Source organism: Cryptomeria japonica, chromosome 2 (assembly GCF_030272615.1).
Source record: "Cryptomeria japonica chromosome 2, Sugi_1.0, whole genome shotgun sequence".
Lineage (NCBI taxonomy): Eukaryota > Viridiplantae > Streptophyta > Pinopsida > Cupressales > Cupressaceae > Cryptomeria > Cryptomeria japonica.
The window spans coordinates 522,841,173-522,854,922 of NC_081406.1; the positions used below are offsets into that span (position 1 = coordinate 522,841,173).

The following is a 13,750-nucleotide window of genomic DNA, read 5'->3' on the forward strand; positions in this document are numbered from 1 at the left end:
CTTGGGGAGCTTACATCAAACCCTTCAATGGGTTGTAATCCAAGATTTTTACAATGAAATTGGAACTTTTCTTTACAAAGTGGCTTGGTCAAAATATCTGCAACTTGGTCTTCCCCTTTGCAATAGAGGAGTGAAACTTGCTTGTCTTCAATTTGTTCTCTAATAAAGTGGTGTTGGAGAGCAATGTGTTGTCCTTGCATGGAAAACTGGATTTTTAGCCAAGGCAATGGCACTTTGGTTGTCACAATACAATGGAGTTGGTTCGTGTTGAGGTAGACCCAAATCTTCAAGTAGTCTTCTAAGCCACAAGACTTCTTTGGAAGCATTAGTGCATCCTTTGTACTCAGCTTCAGTGGATCCAAGAGAGGTAGATTGTTGCTTTTTACTATTCCAAGAAATTGCTCCTGAACCAACAAAAAAACAATAACCACAAGTAGATTTCCCATCATTGGGATCTCCACCTAGATCGGAATCAGTAAAACCTTTTAAAGTAAAATCAGAATTTGCATCATAAAACAAACCTACATTAATTGTTCCTTTAATATATCTTAAAATTCTTTTAGCAACTTTAAAGTGTGTTTGTTGAGGTTTAGACATGAATCTAGAAACCAAACCAACACTATAAGCAATATCTGGGCTAGTAAGAGTTAAATAATTTAAACTTCCAACTAATTGTCTATACAAAGTAGGATCAACAAGAGGAGTTTGCATATCAAGCATTAACTTAGTGCCTAATTCAATAGGAATTGAAACATGATGAGCATCATTCATTTTAAACTTATCTATGAGATCTTGAGCATATTTACTTTGAGATAAGAAAATTCCTTTAGAGGTTTGCCAAATTTGCATTCCTAAGAAATAATGTAAAAGACCTAAATCAGTCATTTGAAATTTTTGATTAAGTTGAAACTTAATATCAGAAATCAAAGTATTGGAACTTGAAGTAAGAATCAAATCATCTACATACAAGATAATAATTATAATATCATCTTCACTATGTTTAATATACAAGTTAGGATCATTTTTACTTCTAATAAAGCCTTGAGAAAGAAAGAATTCATTAATCTTGGAATACCACTCCCTAGGAGATTGCTTTAATCCATAAATTGATTTCTTTAATTTACAAACTAAGTGTGCATTACCTTCTTTAATAAAACCAGGAGGTTGAGACATATAAATTTCCTCATGTAAATCACCATTAAGAAAAACACTTTTAACATCCATTTGGTGAATAGGCCAATTCATTCTAGAAGCTAAAGCAAGCACAAGTTTAATTGTAGGCATTTTAGCAACAGGAGCAAAAGTTTCTGTATAATCTAAGCCTTCAATTTGAGAAAAACCTCTAGCAACTAATCTAGCTTTAAATTTACTAACTTGATTATTAGCATTCAATTTAGTTTTATAAAGCCACTTGCAAGAAACAAGACTTTTAACATGAGGCAAGGGAACTAAATCCCAAGTTTGGTTAGAAGTTAAAGTATCATATTCTTCCTTCATTGCTTTTTGCCAATGCGGTTGATTTTTAGCTTGATCAAATGTTTTAGGATCATTAGAATTCATAGTAGTAGTCATTAAAGCATAATTACAATAATTAACTCTCCTAGCTTGAAGTTAATCCATTCTAGCTAAGTATTCATCACTATCTTGAATTAAAGATTTAAACCATTTAGGTTTTCTTTTAGAAGTAATGGATTCATCACTAGAAGAAGAGTCATGAGGAGTAGAGTTATTATTATCATCATCACTATCACTAGAAGGAATAGAAAGAGATGCATTAGGAGTAGGGTTAAGAGAAGGAGGTTGGTCCTCCACAAGCACAACTTTGGTTTGACCAAGTTCATCATCCTCCACTTTAGAACAATCATGAATGCCTTTTTCTGCAATACAAACATCTCTTGCAACTTTTACCTTGCTAGTAATAGGATTGTAAACTCTATAACCTTTAGTATTTTCATCATAACCAACAAAAATAAAAGGAGAAGATTTAGCATCTAATTTTTTTCGTTTCTCCTTAGGTTTGTGAACATAAGCTATGGAACCAAAAATTCTTAAATTCTGCAAATTAGGCTTTCTACCAGACCAAGCTTCTTCAGGAGTTTTATCCTTTAAGGCTTTGGTAGGTGTTCTATTAATTAAATAAGTTGCACAAGCCATAGCTTCAGCCCAAAACTTGTAATCCATATTTTTAGCATGCAATAAACATCTAGCCATTTCAACAATTGTCCTATGCTTCCGTTCTGCCACACCATTTTGTTGTGGTGTATAAGGAACGGTAAGCTCATGTTTAATTCCAAAAGATTTCAAATAAGCATTAAATGCATTATTGACATATTCTCTTCCATTGTCAGTACGAAGAATCTTAATTTTAGAACCAGATTGCCTTTCTACAAACATATGAAATTCAGTAAACACATCAAGCACTTGATCCTTACTATGAAGGAAATATATCCATGTTCTCCTTGAAAAATCATCAACAAAGGTAAGTGCATACCTTGAACCTTGGATGGAGGGATTCTCCATGGGACCCAAGAGATCACTATGAACGAGATGCAATTTAGTATATGCCCTCCAAGATTGACCATGAGGAAAGGGTTCCCTATGCATCTTACCACTCATGCAACCATTGCAAACAATTTGAGAAGGAACAATACTAGGCAATCCATCAACCATATTTGCTTTTTGCATTAATGAAATATAATCAGAATTGAGATGGCCAAGTCTTTCATGCCATATAGTAAAATCAATAGTAGTAAGCAAAGAATACTTTGGAGGAGCAAATTCATAGAACTTGAATAAGTTATCACTATCCATTTTAGCAGTAACAATAACATGATTAGTGTTTGGATCAATGATATAACATATGCCCCTATAAAAGTTGATTTTATAATCTTGACAAAGTTTAGGAACTGAAATCAAATTTGATTTTAATTCAGGAACATAAAGAACATCATGTAATTTCCCATTAGGAACATTCACATCACCAATAGCTTCAACTTTACAACTATGATTATTAGCTAATTGAACAGGAATATTAGAAGTATCGGGATGCAAAGATTCAAAACATTCTTTATGAGAAGTAACATGTTGAGATGCACCATAATCAATAATCCACTCAAGTGGTTGAGAAACATTATAAGTACATGTAAATGCATGACGAGATGAATTACCATTATTATTACCTTTCTTATAATGAGGTTTATGTTGATTATTTTGATTATTTTGATTCATGGGCTTTTTACCATTTTGTTTCTTAAAACAATTATTAGTAATATGTCCATCTTTCCCACAATATGTGCAATGGGGTCTTGTTTGAGAATTATTCCTTTGATTATTGTACGTATTATTATGATTATTATTATGAGAGTTGTTATGATAGGATTTAGAATGAGATTGATAATTAGAAGATTTGTGATTATTATTATGATTATTATTATGATTATGATTATGTTTATTATTATTGGATCTAAAATTATTATTATGATTTTGATTTTTAGACATAAAGGCATGTTCACTACTTTTAAGAGTACCAAATTGAATTAATTTAGCTTCCTCTTGACGCAATAAATTACGAAAAATATCATATGTTAATTGAGTAGCTAAGCTAGGAATAGCAAGTTGAGCATGAATATTCGTAATAAATTGTTGAAATTGACGAGGAAGACATTTTTTAAGAATAAGATGAATTAAACGTAAATCAGCTAGAGTAACTCCTAAACCAGTTAATTGACTATTAACAAAATCAAACTTTAATAAGAATTCATCCATAGTTTTAAAATCCGTATACCTTAGATCTTCAAGTTGATCTTGAAGTTGAATTTTTCGGGATTCATTTGAGCTATCATAAGTAGTTTTTAAAATTTCCCAAGCTTCATGCGCTTTTGTACAATTTCCAATTAAAACATACAAATCAGGAACCATTGAAATACCAATTAAACCAAGTGCTTCCTCATTTTGAGCCTTCCATCTATCTAGGTCGGCTTGAGGAGCAGATGTAGCGGGTTCAAAGGTTTTATCAGTCGCAATATCCAAAAGGTGTTTGAAACGAAAAATAAACGAGATATGTGTTTTCCATGAATGATAATTGGAACTATTTAATTTAATTTCCGGAATTAATGTAGACATGATAGCAAAATAATGAACAAATTATGCTTAATATTGAAAAAAAAAAATGCCCTCTTGGATAGAAAAAAAAATAAAATTTTAACCTCCTTGATTAAACTAAGCAAATTTCAAATAATAACCTTTTAAAAAAAAAACTGATTTATGGAAGTATAAAATTTTATTAAAAAACTTTAATTTTATTTAAACAAAAAAAAAAAATATTTTAAACTATTTTCATTTAACAAAATAAAATTGTTTTAAAAAAAATTATATTAAAAAAAAACTTCTTTTGTAAAACTTTGATTCACACTTTGAAACTTACTATATATTAAAACTTAATAAATTTTTGAATCTTTTAAACTTTTTAAACTTACTATATATTAAAACTTAATCGTTTAAGCCTTATATGTGGTGAAATGTAATATTTTTTTAAAACCAACAAAACTGATATTATAAATGCAGAAACGTTATTTAATGATGGAGAACCGTTTCACAAAGAATAATTGGGACACAGACTGAGAACAGACTGCAAACAGAGGCGACGTTACACAATAATACGGTGCAGAAATCTTGATGCAGATTATAATGATTTGCAGGGAATATGACGTTACACGATGGTCAAATAAATAATGATTTGCAACTTAAATATCAGTCATGATATTAAAGGAATATTTTTGGAACTGAATGAAACACTGAGAAACAGACTTACACACTGCTTGAGCAGATTATAATTATTGGTATAGAGAGCATCTTTATAGCCAAAACAGCTGAAAATTTTACCAACCTAATTTTACCAACTATCGTTGTACAGTTATCTCATTTTCTATCTCTTCTGCCGGAACGTTTCACTTATAGCAAAATTTCCTGTTTGCTACAGAATCTTTGAATGGAGAGGTTGCAGTTTCGTTTGGAGGCATTGAGGACCGATTCAGTCGTCCTAATGGGAAAGAATACCAAGTTTGAATACCAAGAGAGGGTGACGAGGGTGATGAGGGGGATGAGTACTGAACGATTTTTAGCTAGATTTGTCGCAGTGACTGGTTTTGTTGCTTTCTTTTCAATGGAATAAGATCGGACAAAATATGGCTGTTATCGTTTAGCTATCCAGTGCTTTGGATGTAGCTTGCCCGTAAATGTGGTTTGTTAAAAACAATCTGAAATGCAGTTTGAGTCACTAACAGAATCATGCAAATTAGAAGGCAGAGGTAATCCAAGCAGTGGAGAAGGATGGGCGAGCCAATGCCTCCTGCAAATTTAGAAATAGAAGACCTTAACAATAGCAGCGCTGAAGGTGTGGATGCTTCAAAAATCAACTCTCCACCCAACTCATACGATGCTGTTGTTACCGTGATGATGGCTCGAGGATAATGAAGATCTACCTGGATCCTAAGGAGCGGAATAACACAGAATACAAGTTGGAAACCTTTGCTGGTGTTTACAGAAAATTTTGTGGGAAGAATGAGGTTTTTTTTTTTTTTTTGAGTACCCTTTGTCAGAGGCTAGATAAACTATTGAATGTTGAACTAATTTTTTATGATTAGGGATCGTTTATAGGTACTTTGAAAATGATTTTAGATTTTAAATTAAAATGCTTAAATACAGAGAAGGTTTGAAATAAAATGATAAAGAATAAATTATATCTGCCTTAAAGAGAAATTATAATAGTTTGCTACAATCAGTTATTCTTACAATATAAACCCTTTTTATTTATCAATAACACCTGCAAATAAAGATGTTAGGACTGAATGGCAGATTCAAACAAATTGAATCAGAATAGTTGTAAGCAAGAAAAAAGTTAAAATCTGCAAGTGAATCAGAAATGAAGTTTAATAATAAATTAGTTTTGGCGGCAAGCCGACCAAACAGATTAAGGAAACTGAGTTTGGCGGTAAACCTTCCAAACTATGCACACTAAAAAAAACAGAAACTTTGGCGGCAAGCCTTCCAAAGACACAAATTTAAACTAGAAAGAAGGAACTTTGGCGGCAAGCCTTCCAAAGACACAAATTTAAACTAGAAAGAAGGAACTTTGGCGGCAAGCCTTCCAAAGCCCTTTTATTTTTGAATAAAAAAAAACTAAAATAGAAGATTAAACCTGCAGGCAAACTTGTTAACAAGTTTGAAAAAAAAGTTAAAAATCTGAAACCAAAACCTGCACAATAGAAAATATTAGAAAAAGAACTTCTGCTCCTCTCAAGAATGCCTCCAACAAGGTGAACTCCACAGAATGGTAACCTTCATCAATGTCAACTTAAAACAAGGATTAGAAACTTGCTCTGATACCATGAAAGGAAATACAAGAGCAAGGAAAGGAAAATAAAATCCAAGAAAGTTTATGATGAAGTAATTGTTACCAAGAGAAAAGCAAAAAACTTTGGAGCATCACCCAAATGTGAAGAAGGAGGCACAAGAACTTTTGAAAGCGGAAAAGTTCTACCTTTCTACCATGTCGTTGGTGAACACATTTCTACCTTTTTATAATTTTTCTTTTTTCACAGCTCATTGGAGATTGCATTGAGTGCTTCTTTTGGCTATTCTAAGATACCTATACTTTTACACTTCCATTGACATTGACATATTCACTTTATGCTTAGTCAATATGATATATTGTCTTTCATTGGCATTCTTCATAATGCCCTTGCTTTTGGATGGAGCAAGCATTACTTTCCTCAACTCCTTGTTCACAAGATGATGAGGGAAGATGCTATAGAAAAGGTTCTAAAAATTTCCTTCTGGCTGGCCACTTGGAGATCTTCTAAATGTGAACTTTTCCTATGATCATTCTAATTGTGTGGTACAACTATTTTCTTTGGCTTTACAGTTCATTATATATAGCTACAGTGTCTTGAGAGTAGTACGTTACTAATTTTAAACCAAATTATATGATCAGACTATCTAGCTGATTAAATCTAATTACTTCATAATGAAATAATCTAAATTTTAATCTCTTATGTGATTAATAGGTTTACTCCATTTCAGATGGTCTCCAACTCCGTTCTACAAAATTGGGAAGTTTACCACTGTCTTCTCTAGCTTTGGCTAAAAGCACGGATGCGTATCCTGTATGTTTTATGTAGAACCTCTTGGCTAAGTATATCTAGGCTATCACCTCTTTTTAAAATATTCTTATTGATGATTTTCATATCTTCATAACATTGAATTCTATTTAATGTCCATGTAGTAATTTATATTTTCATATAGGTTGTCCTTGCAGGATCTTTTGACAATTGTGTTTATGCTTACTCAGTGGACTATGGCCGTGCACTTGGAAAGGTAAGCTGTCCAACTTGTTTTATTTTGTTTCTCTGCATTAGGATTGTATACAGTATGCACATTAGTTCAGTCTTATTTTGATTTTATGCTTTATGATTTATGTACATTATTTTTATCAGCTTACAAGTTACACTGATCGAATTTTTAAATGTGACAATGCTAGAATGGTTATTTTTTGGTAGCTTTTAATTTAAAAGATTGACCCAAATGCTCGATTGATAAAATGTGTTCTTTATTGATGCATATAGAAAGTTTCTACAGTATAACCATAGAAGATAACAATTTAATCAAAGCACAAAAGATAAAAACTTTTGTATTTTATGAGTTGTAATCACAAAGATATTGAAAAAGGTTTAATATTGAATAGGATAAGGCAAAACACAAGAAAAGAAACCTAGCAAGGTTTAAATATTTTATTTGCAATTTTTGTATCTTGTTAAACCGTTGACGTCCAAAATTGGCTCCTCAGTGAAGTCAACATGGGAAATCAGAACATTTTCGCCCTCCAATTCCTGAGAATTCCAGGAGGCTTTTTATCCTCTAAGAAGAATTGTTGAATGCACAAGGGTTTCTCCAAAATCTGCAATGATAGAATGAATCCTTTTCTCCATACTTTCTTCTTTTTTTATGCTTTTTCCAACAACCCTAAAAAATAATTAAAAATTATCTTTTTTTTTATTATTCACTTTTCACCTTTTTTCATTATCAATTACCTTTCGGGTAATTAATATTTCTTTCATCTGAATATTCATCATTTTTTATATTAGTCATTTACTTTTTTGCCCAAAGTAATAATACTAAATTAAGTGTCCTTTTTCTTCACCATTATAGGTTAGGTTCTTTTTGGACACTTAATAAGTATTATTATTTTATTCGCCTATAAATCCTCCCTTCAGCCTGTGAGGAATAAAGATAGGCTGCAGGTTTGTGATTTGACTCATTTCGAAAAAGTGGACGTTACAAGGCCTTAGTCTCTATCACATGACAACAATTACTTTAAAGTATGGCCCTTCTCAAGACACTGAATAATACTATTAATGTGTTGTATCTCGTGATAAACAGACAACTATGTTAGAGTCCCCTCTAGGGATAGGGAGAGTAATTTTTGACTGGTACAATTGTTGTAATCATTCATGATGTTCTAATTCTTCGTATTCATAAAGAGTGGTGGTGTAGTGATGAATTGCCATGATGCTTGAAAGGAGGACTTGGATCATTTCCATTCTGGAACAACTATATTGTAAAAATCCTTTCAGGGTAATCAACAAGTATATCACTTCTGCACAGATTGTATTCCAGATTCAAAAAACACCTCAAAAATGTTTAATAAACCAAAAATCATTTTGATTCAGTATTATTACATTAGTACAATGATTAATACACATCATTTTGTATAGGATATAAAATTGATCCCATTAGTCAACATACCTAAATAAATATTTTTCATTGTAGTTAATGCAGTAAAATATGCATTCAAATAGTCAATGCAGTAGTTTCCGGATTGTGGTATCCATCACAGCAATTACCAAGGTACTTGTTATGAACTGTTTTATCCAACTAGCTGATAACCAAATCTTAATAAAAAGCACTAATAGTAAATTTTTTAGCTATTTTTAAAATAAAATTTGTCAAGCTTTCCTATAAAAATGCATTAACTTGTTGGATTAGTTGTACATTTCATGATTTTCTCAAAAGTTGTCTATAATACATATTTTTACATGTTTTGAGCTTTAAGCATTTGCCTCCCATTCAAAACTTCTGAAAATGTTGCATTCCTTAAAGTTTTTCTAGGCAAACACAAATCTAAGTGACTTGAATGGGTTTTTACATCGTCTAGTTCTTTATAAATTATTTAAGTTTTGAGAATGTTTGGGTCAGTTTTCTACTTTGGGTAGGATTTTGGACTTTTCTCTTATTGTATTGCCTTCCTTTCATCTCCACTTACTTTTCTCCCACTTACTTTTCTCCCACAAACCTTTGGACTTCTACCTCCTCATTCACCTAGCATCTCAATTCTCCAACCCTCACTTCTCTGCCCACACATTCCTCTTGGGACCTTTGAAGGTTTTGATGACAACCTACCTCAATGAAAGTGTCAGCTGAGTTTCCCAACCATTAAATCCTCGTACCCTCATTGTATTTCTCCTATAAGCATATGAATGCCTAGACCCCTTATTGTCTTGCATTTTTACAACCCAAAATCCCATTCCTCGAACACTCAACATTAAAACTTGGGAGAATTTTTCGCTTGTCCTTTAGGTATGCAATTCCTTGAACCCTTGCACTTAGGCATACACTTTCACAAAACCTAACTATTTGAATGAAGGGCTTCACCCACTGCCACAACTAACAAAGAATGCCATTATAAAATAACAAGAAAATTTCGGCCCAAACTAGGCCTTAAACTTCTATATTAGGCAGACAGATTCATGAGTTTGGATCATGTTTGGACATCATCTCCATAAATTCAGAATTGCAGACTTTAGCACTTGTGTTCATTTATTGGATCTGAAGATGAAAACCGATAGCTTTTGAAGATAAATGGATGAAACCCCAATTGTTTCTAGAGTTCAAAAAATGAAATCCCTTTAGATTACCTATAACAGCTTCATTTAGATTACCTATAACAACTTCATGCAGAAGCTGCATCTGCACTTCAAGCTTAGTGGATTTCAGCTTTCAAAATATTTTTCTCAACATGTTTGTGATCATTGTAAACTTTGTTGTCAAAAAATAATCGAAGCAACAAATATTGTAATCATTGAATGATATTTTTGAATAAAACACCCGATTCCAACCAATTTATGTTCAGATCTGTTTATAACTTTATTCTATGTGGGCATTTTAGATCTAACTATTTTGCATGGATGTTTTGCTTGATTTTCATTTCTTTGTTCTATATCAGAGCAATTTATATGAATATTTTAGTTAGGGGTTATTTCCTGTAGGGTGAATCATGGTAAGATGCTGAATCTCAGATAAAAGGAAGCAATGTAAATCATTTTCTTGATGCAATAATACAAATGCAAGAGTCTTATGAAAAATTAATCAAGATACTAGAGCGAATGTTGTAGAAAGAGGAGCTTGATAGAATCTTTGAGTATCAAAGAAGAGATAATGCTTTCAAACTTGCATTAACTTTTGACCAGCACTAGAACCATCATAGGAAGAATTGTAAGAATGAAGGTAACCAACAAGACTACGTGAGAGAGTTGATGCAAGAAGAAGTAAAATTGGCAGCTCTCCATACCAAATATATAACACATAATGAAGAGTTTCAAGTTGATGTCTCTTTCATAGATTTTTGCATTCCACAGATAGGGAAAGAAACCTACTAAAACCATGTTCCTAGAGAAAGAAGAAATAATAGAACCTAACCTGCAACAAGCCCTTGATAAACAGTTCTGTTGTCTCAATTTTTGAATTTTCAAAAATAGGCAACCCCTACAAATTTTTACTCAAAATTGGTGGTTTTATTCTCTAAGGAATGTTTTACAAGGTTTAAAACTCGTATTTGTTAATGTCAAATCATGAATGGGTGTGTTTGTCATCATTGTCCAAGTTTTGGTTGGGTTTTGTTTTCATTTTCCTTGCTTTTTGTACAATTTCGGGTCTTGAGTCAGTCATTGCAAGTAGGAACTTTTTGCTGTCATTGCAAGTAAATGAACTTTACTTGCAATCGGGTCATAGAAACCTGATTACAAGTCAACTCATTGTTTTAAAGTTTGCTTTACTTGTAGTCGGGTTTCTAGGACCCGATTACAAGTATGTTTTATAAAATAAAAATGAAACGAATATTACACTTGCAATCGGGGTTTCAAGACTCGATTGCAAGCCACAATTGTGTGAGCATTTCGATGTTCTTACTTGCAATCAGGTTTCAAAACCTCGATCGCAAGTTTGTGCCTACCTTGCAAACCTTTCACACTTGCAATCGAGGTTCCAAGACTTGATTGCAAGCCAATATTGCATGAGTGTTTTGATGAATTTCACTTGCAATCGAGCCTTGAAACCCCCCCGATTGCAAGTTTATTCCTACCTGCAGTCTTACTTCATCTCACACTTGCAATCGGGGTTCCAAGACCCGATTGCAAGCTAATGCCAATAATACAAGCATTCTTACTTGCATTTGGATCTTCAAGATCCGATTGCAAGTGTAAGTGTCAAATTTTTTTCCTAACTTGCTTCCATTTCCGCATTCCAAGTTCGATATGATCCTTTGCACTTGCATTCTACCTCCCAAGATCGGAAATTCATCTTTTGTCTCCACATACTCTCATTCCCACGTCTTTCTTTTTCAAGATCAATACTTGTAGTTGGGTCCTAGAGACCCGATTGCAAGGGGTTTCAATGCATGTAAGGATAGTAAGCAAAAGCCAGTGCTGTCATATGTTGATGGCATTAAATGACAAGAGTACAATGTCATATGCACAGAGAGAACTTCTCCTGAAGAATCAGTAAGACCCCAAGCAAGAAGATGAGGTTGGATTTCGGTGGCAAAGGACATTAGAACTATCAATGATGCAAGTTGATGTTCTTGGACAAATACCTTCACTGCTCTTGAATACTTCAAGTGCCAACATCTTGTAGCAACATGACGACCTCTTAGATAGAGGATGATATAAAAAAGCTGTGTCTTGGACACTTAGATTAGTTTCAATTATGCATTTGTAATTTCTCTTTGACAAATTACATGTAATGTCAAAAATTGTAATTGCAAGTAGTCATATTACTTGTAATTACATGTAAACAAATTACAAGTTGAAAGACAATACGATTGTAATTTGGAATAAGTCATACTTGGTTGTGGAATAAGTCTTAGTTAGTTGGACTTCTCCCACTTTTTGCTCTTAGCCCCTCTCCTATATATTTCGAGGATGCTATATGTATTATCTATCTTTTTGGCAAGCAAGAAAATTCTGCAGAAATTAACAGCGATAAAAACTTGGTGTTTTATACTTGTAAATTGGACTCTCAAGCAATATAAGGACATTTGAGTTTCAAACTTTATGTGGAGGCTTTGTTCATATATTCATTGTATTCTAATGTTACAGTGATATATCTTTCTGCGTATACTTGAGATTCTAGTTAAGGTTGTTGGAAAAGAGCTTTAATTTGATTTCTTGCAGACTTTGTGCTGCAAATATCGAGGGTTAAATTAGCATAGTTAAGTGTCAAGATAGGAAGAGACTACAAGACTTTGTGCTTGTAATTGTTCTTATTCAATAGCAGTCTAGAGGTGCATCATATTGACAGACTTTGAGCTGTTGTCTGTTGTATATTGTTATTATACTAATCATTTTGGAAGGTTGATAGGACAGTAGAAGAGTGAAGATTTTGAGCTTTTGTTTCTACATTCCTATCCCAGGGATGTGACAAAAGACTTTGTGCTTTTATGGAAATTTCGCTTCTTTTGTATAAGCATTTTTGTAATTGTTGAGATTTTTTGTATTTGTTACTCCAAGTCATAGTTTCTTTTCTGAAAAAAGAGAAAAGAATATCATCTTTTTGAAAAGGAGAAAAGGATGTTGTCTCACCCAAGTTAAAATAGTGTTTATAAGTTATAGTTAATTTTTAATAGTTAGATGAAGTAGGAAAGGGGGAGCCTTCCCTTAGAATTATGAGAGTTTTTAAGTCACGTTGTGGCTGAAACCATAATTTTGCACGCCTTCCCAAGTGTACAAAATTTTCAACCAACAAGATCATTGAACATAAGCTGGAGAAAATTCCCCAAAGAAGGAAGAGAGGATTGAACAGTATGTACAACAAGCTACAAAGGAGTAGAAGGAAAGAGAATTGCAGGTTGAAGGTAAAGATCCCTTAACTAAATGAGACATTCCAATGATTACTAATGAGTCCACACACCTCAAAAGAATGTCTTAATGAAATTAACGAGAAATCTACATTATATAATGATGGTGGGGATTCCAAAAATGAAATAGATGTTGCATTAACTTCTAATGGTGTTGAAGAAACACATTTTGAGATTTCTTGCACTGAAAGGATCGTCATTGCCATGTGAGAGTGGTTTACAAGTTGGTAGGCATGAATCAATGAAGAAAGCTTCAATTGATTCTTGTTCTATGAATGGTTCTCAATTTTAAAATGGCAGTGCTGTTGTAAAACACTTTGATTGCCTCTTTCATTATAACTCTAGGAATAAGAAGAATTGTAGTAGAGAGTTATTGCATCAGTCTCATTCCATATCATTATATAGTTCTTGTCATCATGGAAAGCATTTTGATAACGATGAAAAGGTGAAGGGAACAATAAACAAAAAATGGCACATCGATCCTTTATCTCAAGTTCAAGAGTGCTTATGCAAGATTGTGTGGGATCCTTGTTTTATAACTAAAGAGGATGTCAAGAGGCACAT

At 32.8% G+C, this 13,750-nt stretch overlaps 1 protein-coding gene across 1 annotated transcript in view; it reads left to right on the forward strand.

Moving 5' to 3' along the window:
• Positions 1-13,750, forward strand: part of LOC131035250 (uncharacterized) — a 367,961-nt gene that overhangs the window by 234,988 nt on the left and 119,223 nt on the right. Inside the window, exons 16-17 of the mRNA XM_057966917.2 lie at positions 7,065-7,163; positions 7,303-7,374. Of these exons, the coding sequence (XP_057822900.2) occupies positions 7,065-7,163; positions 7,303-7,374 (171 nt within the window). The remainder of the gene's footprint in view (positions 1-7,064; positions 7,164-7,302; positions 7,375-13,750) is intronic.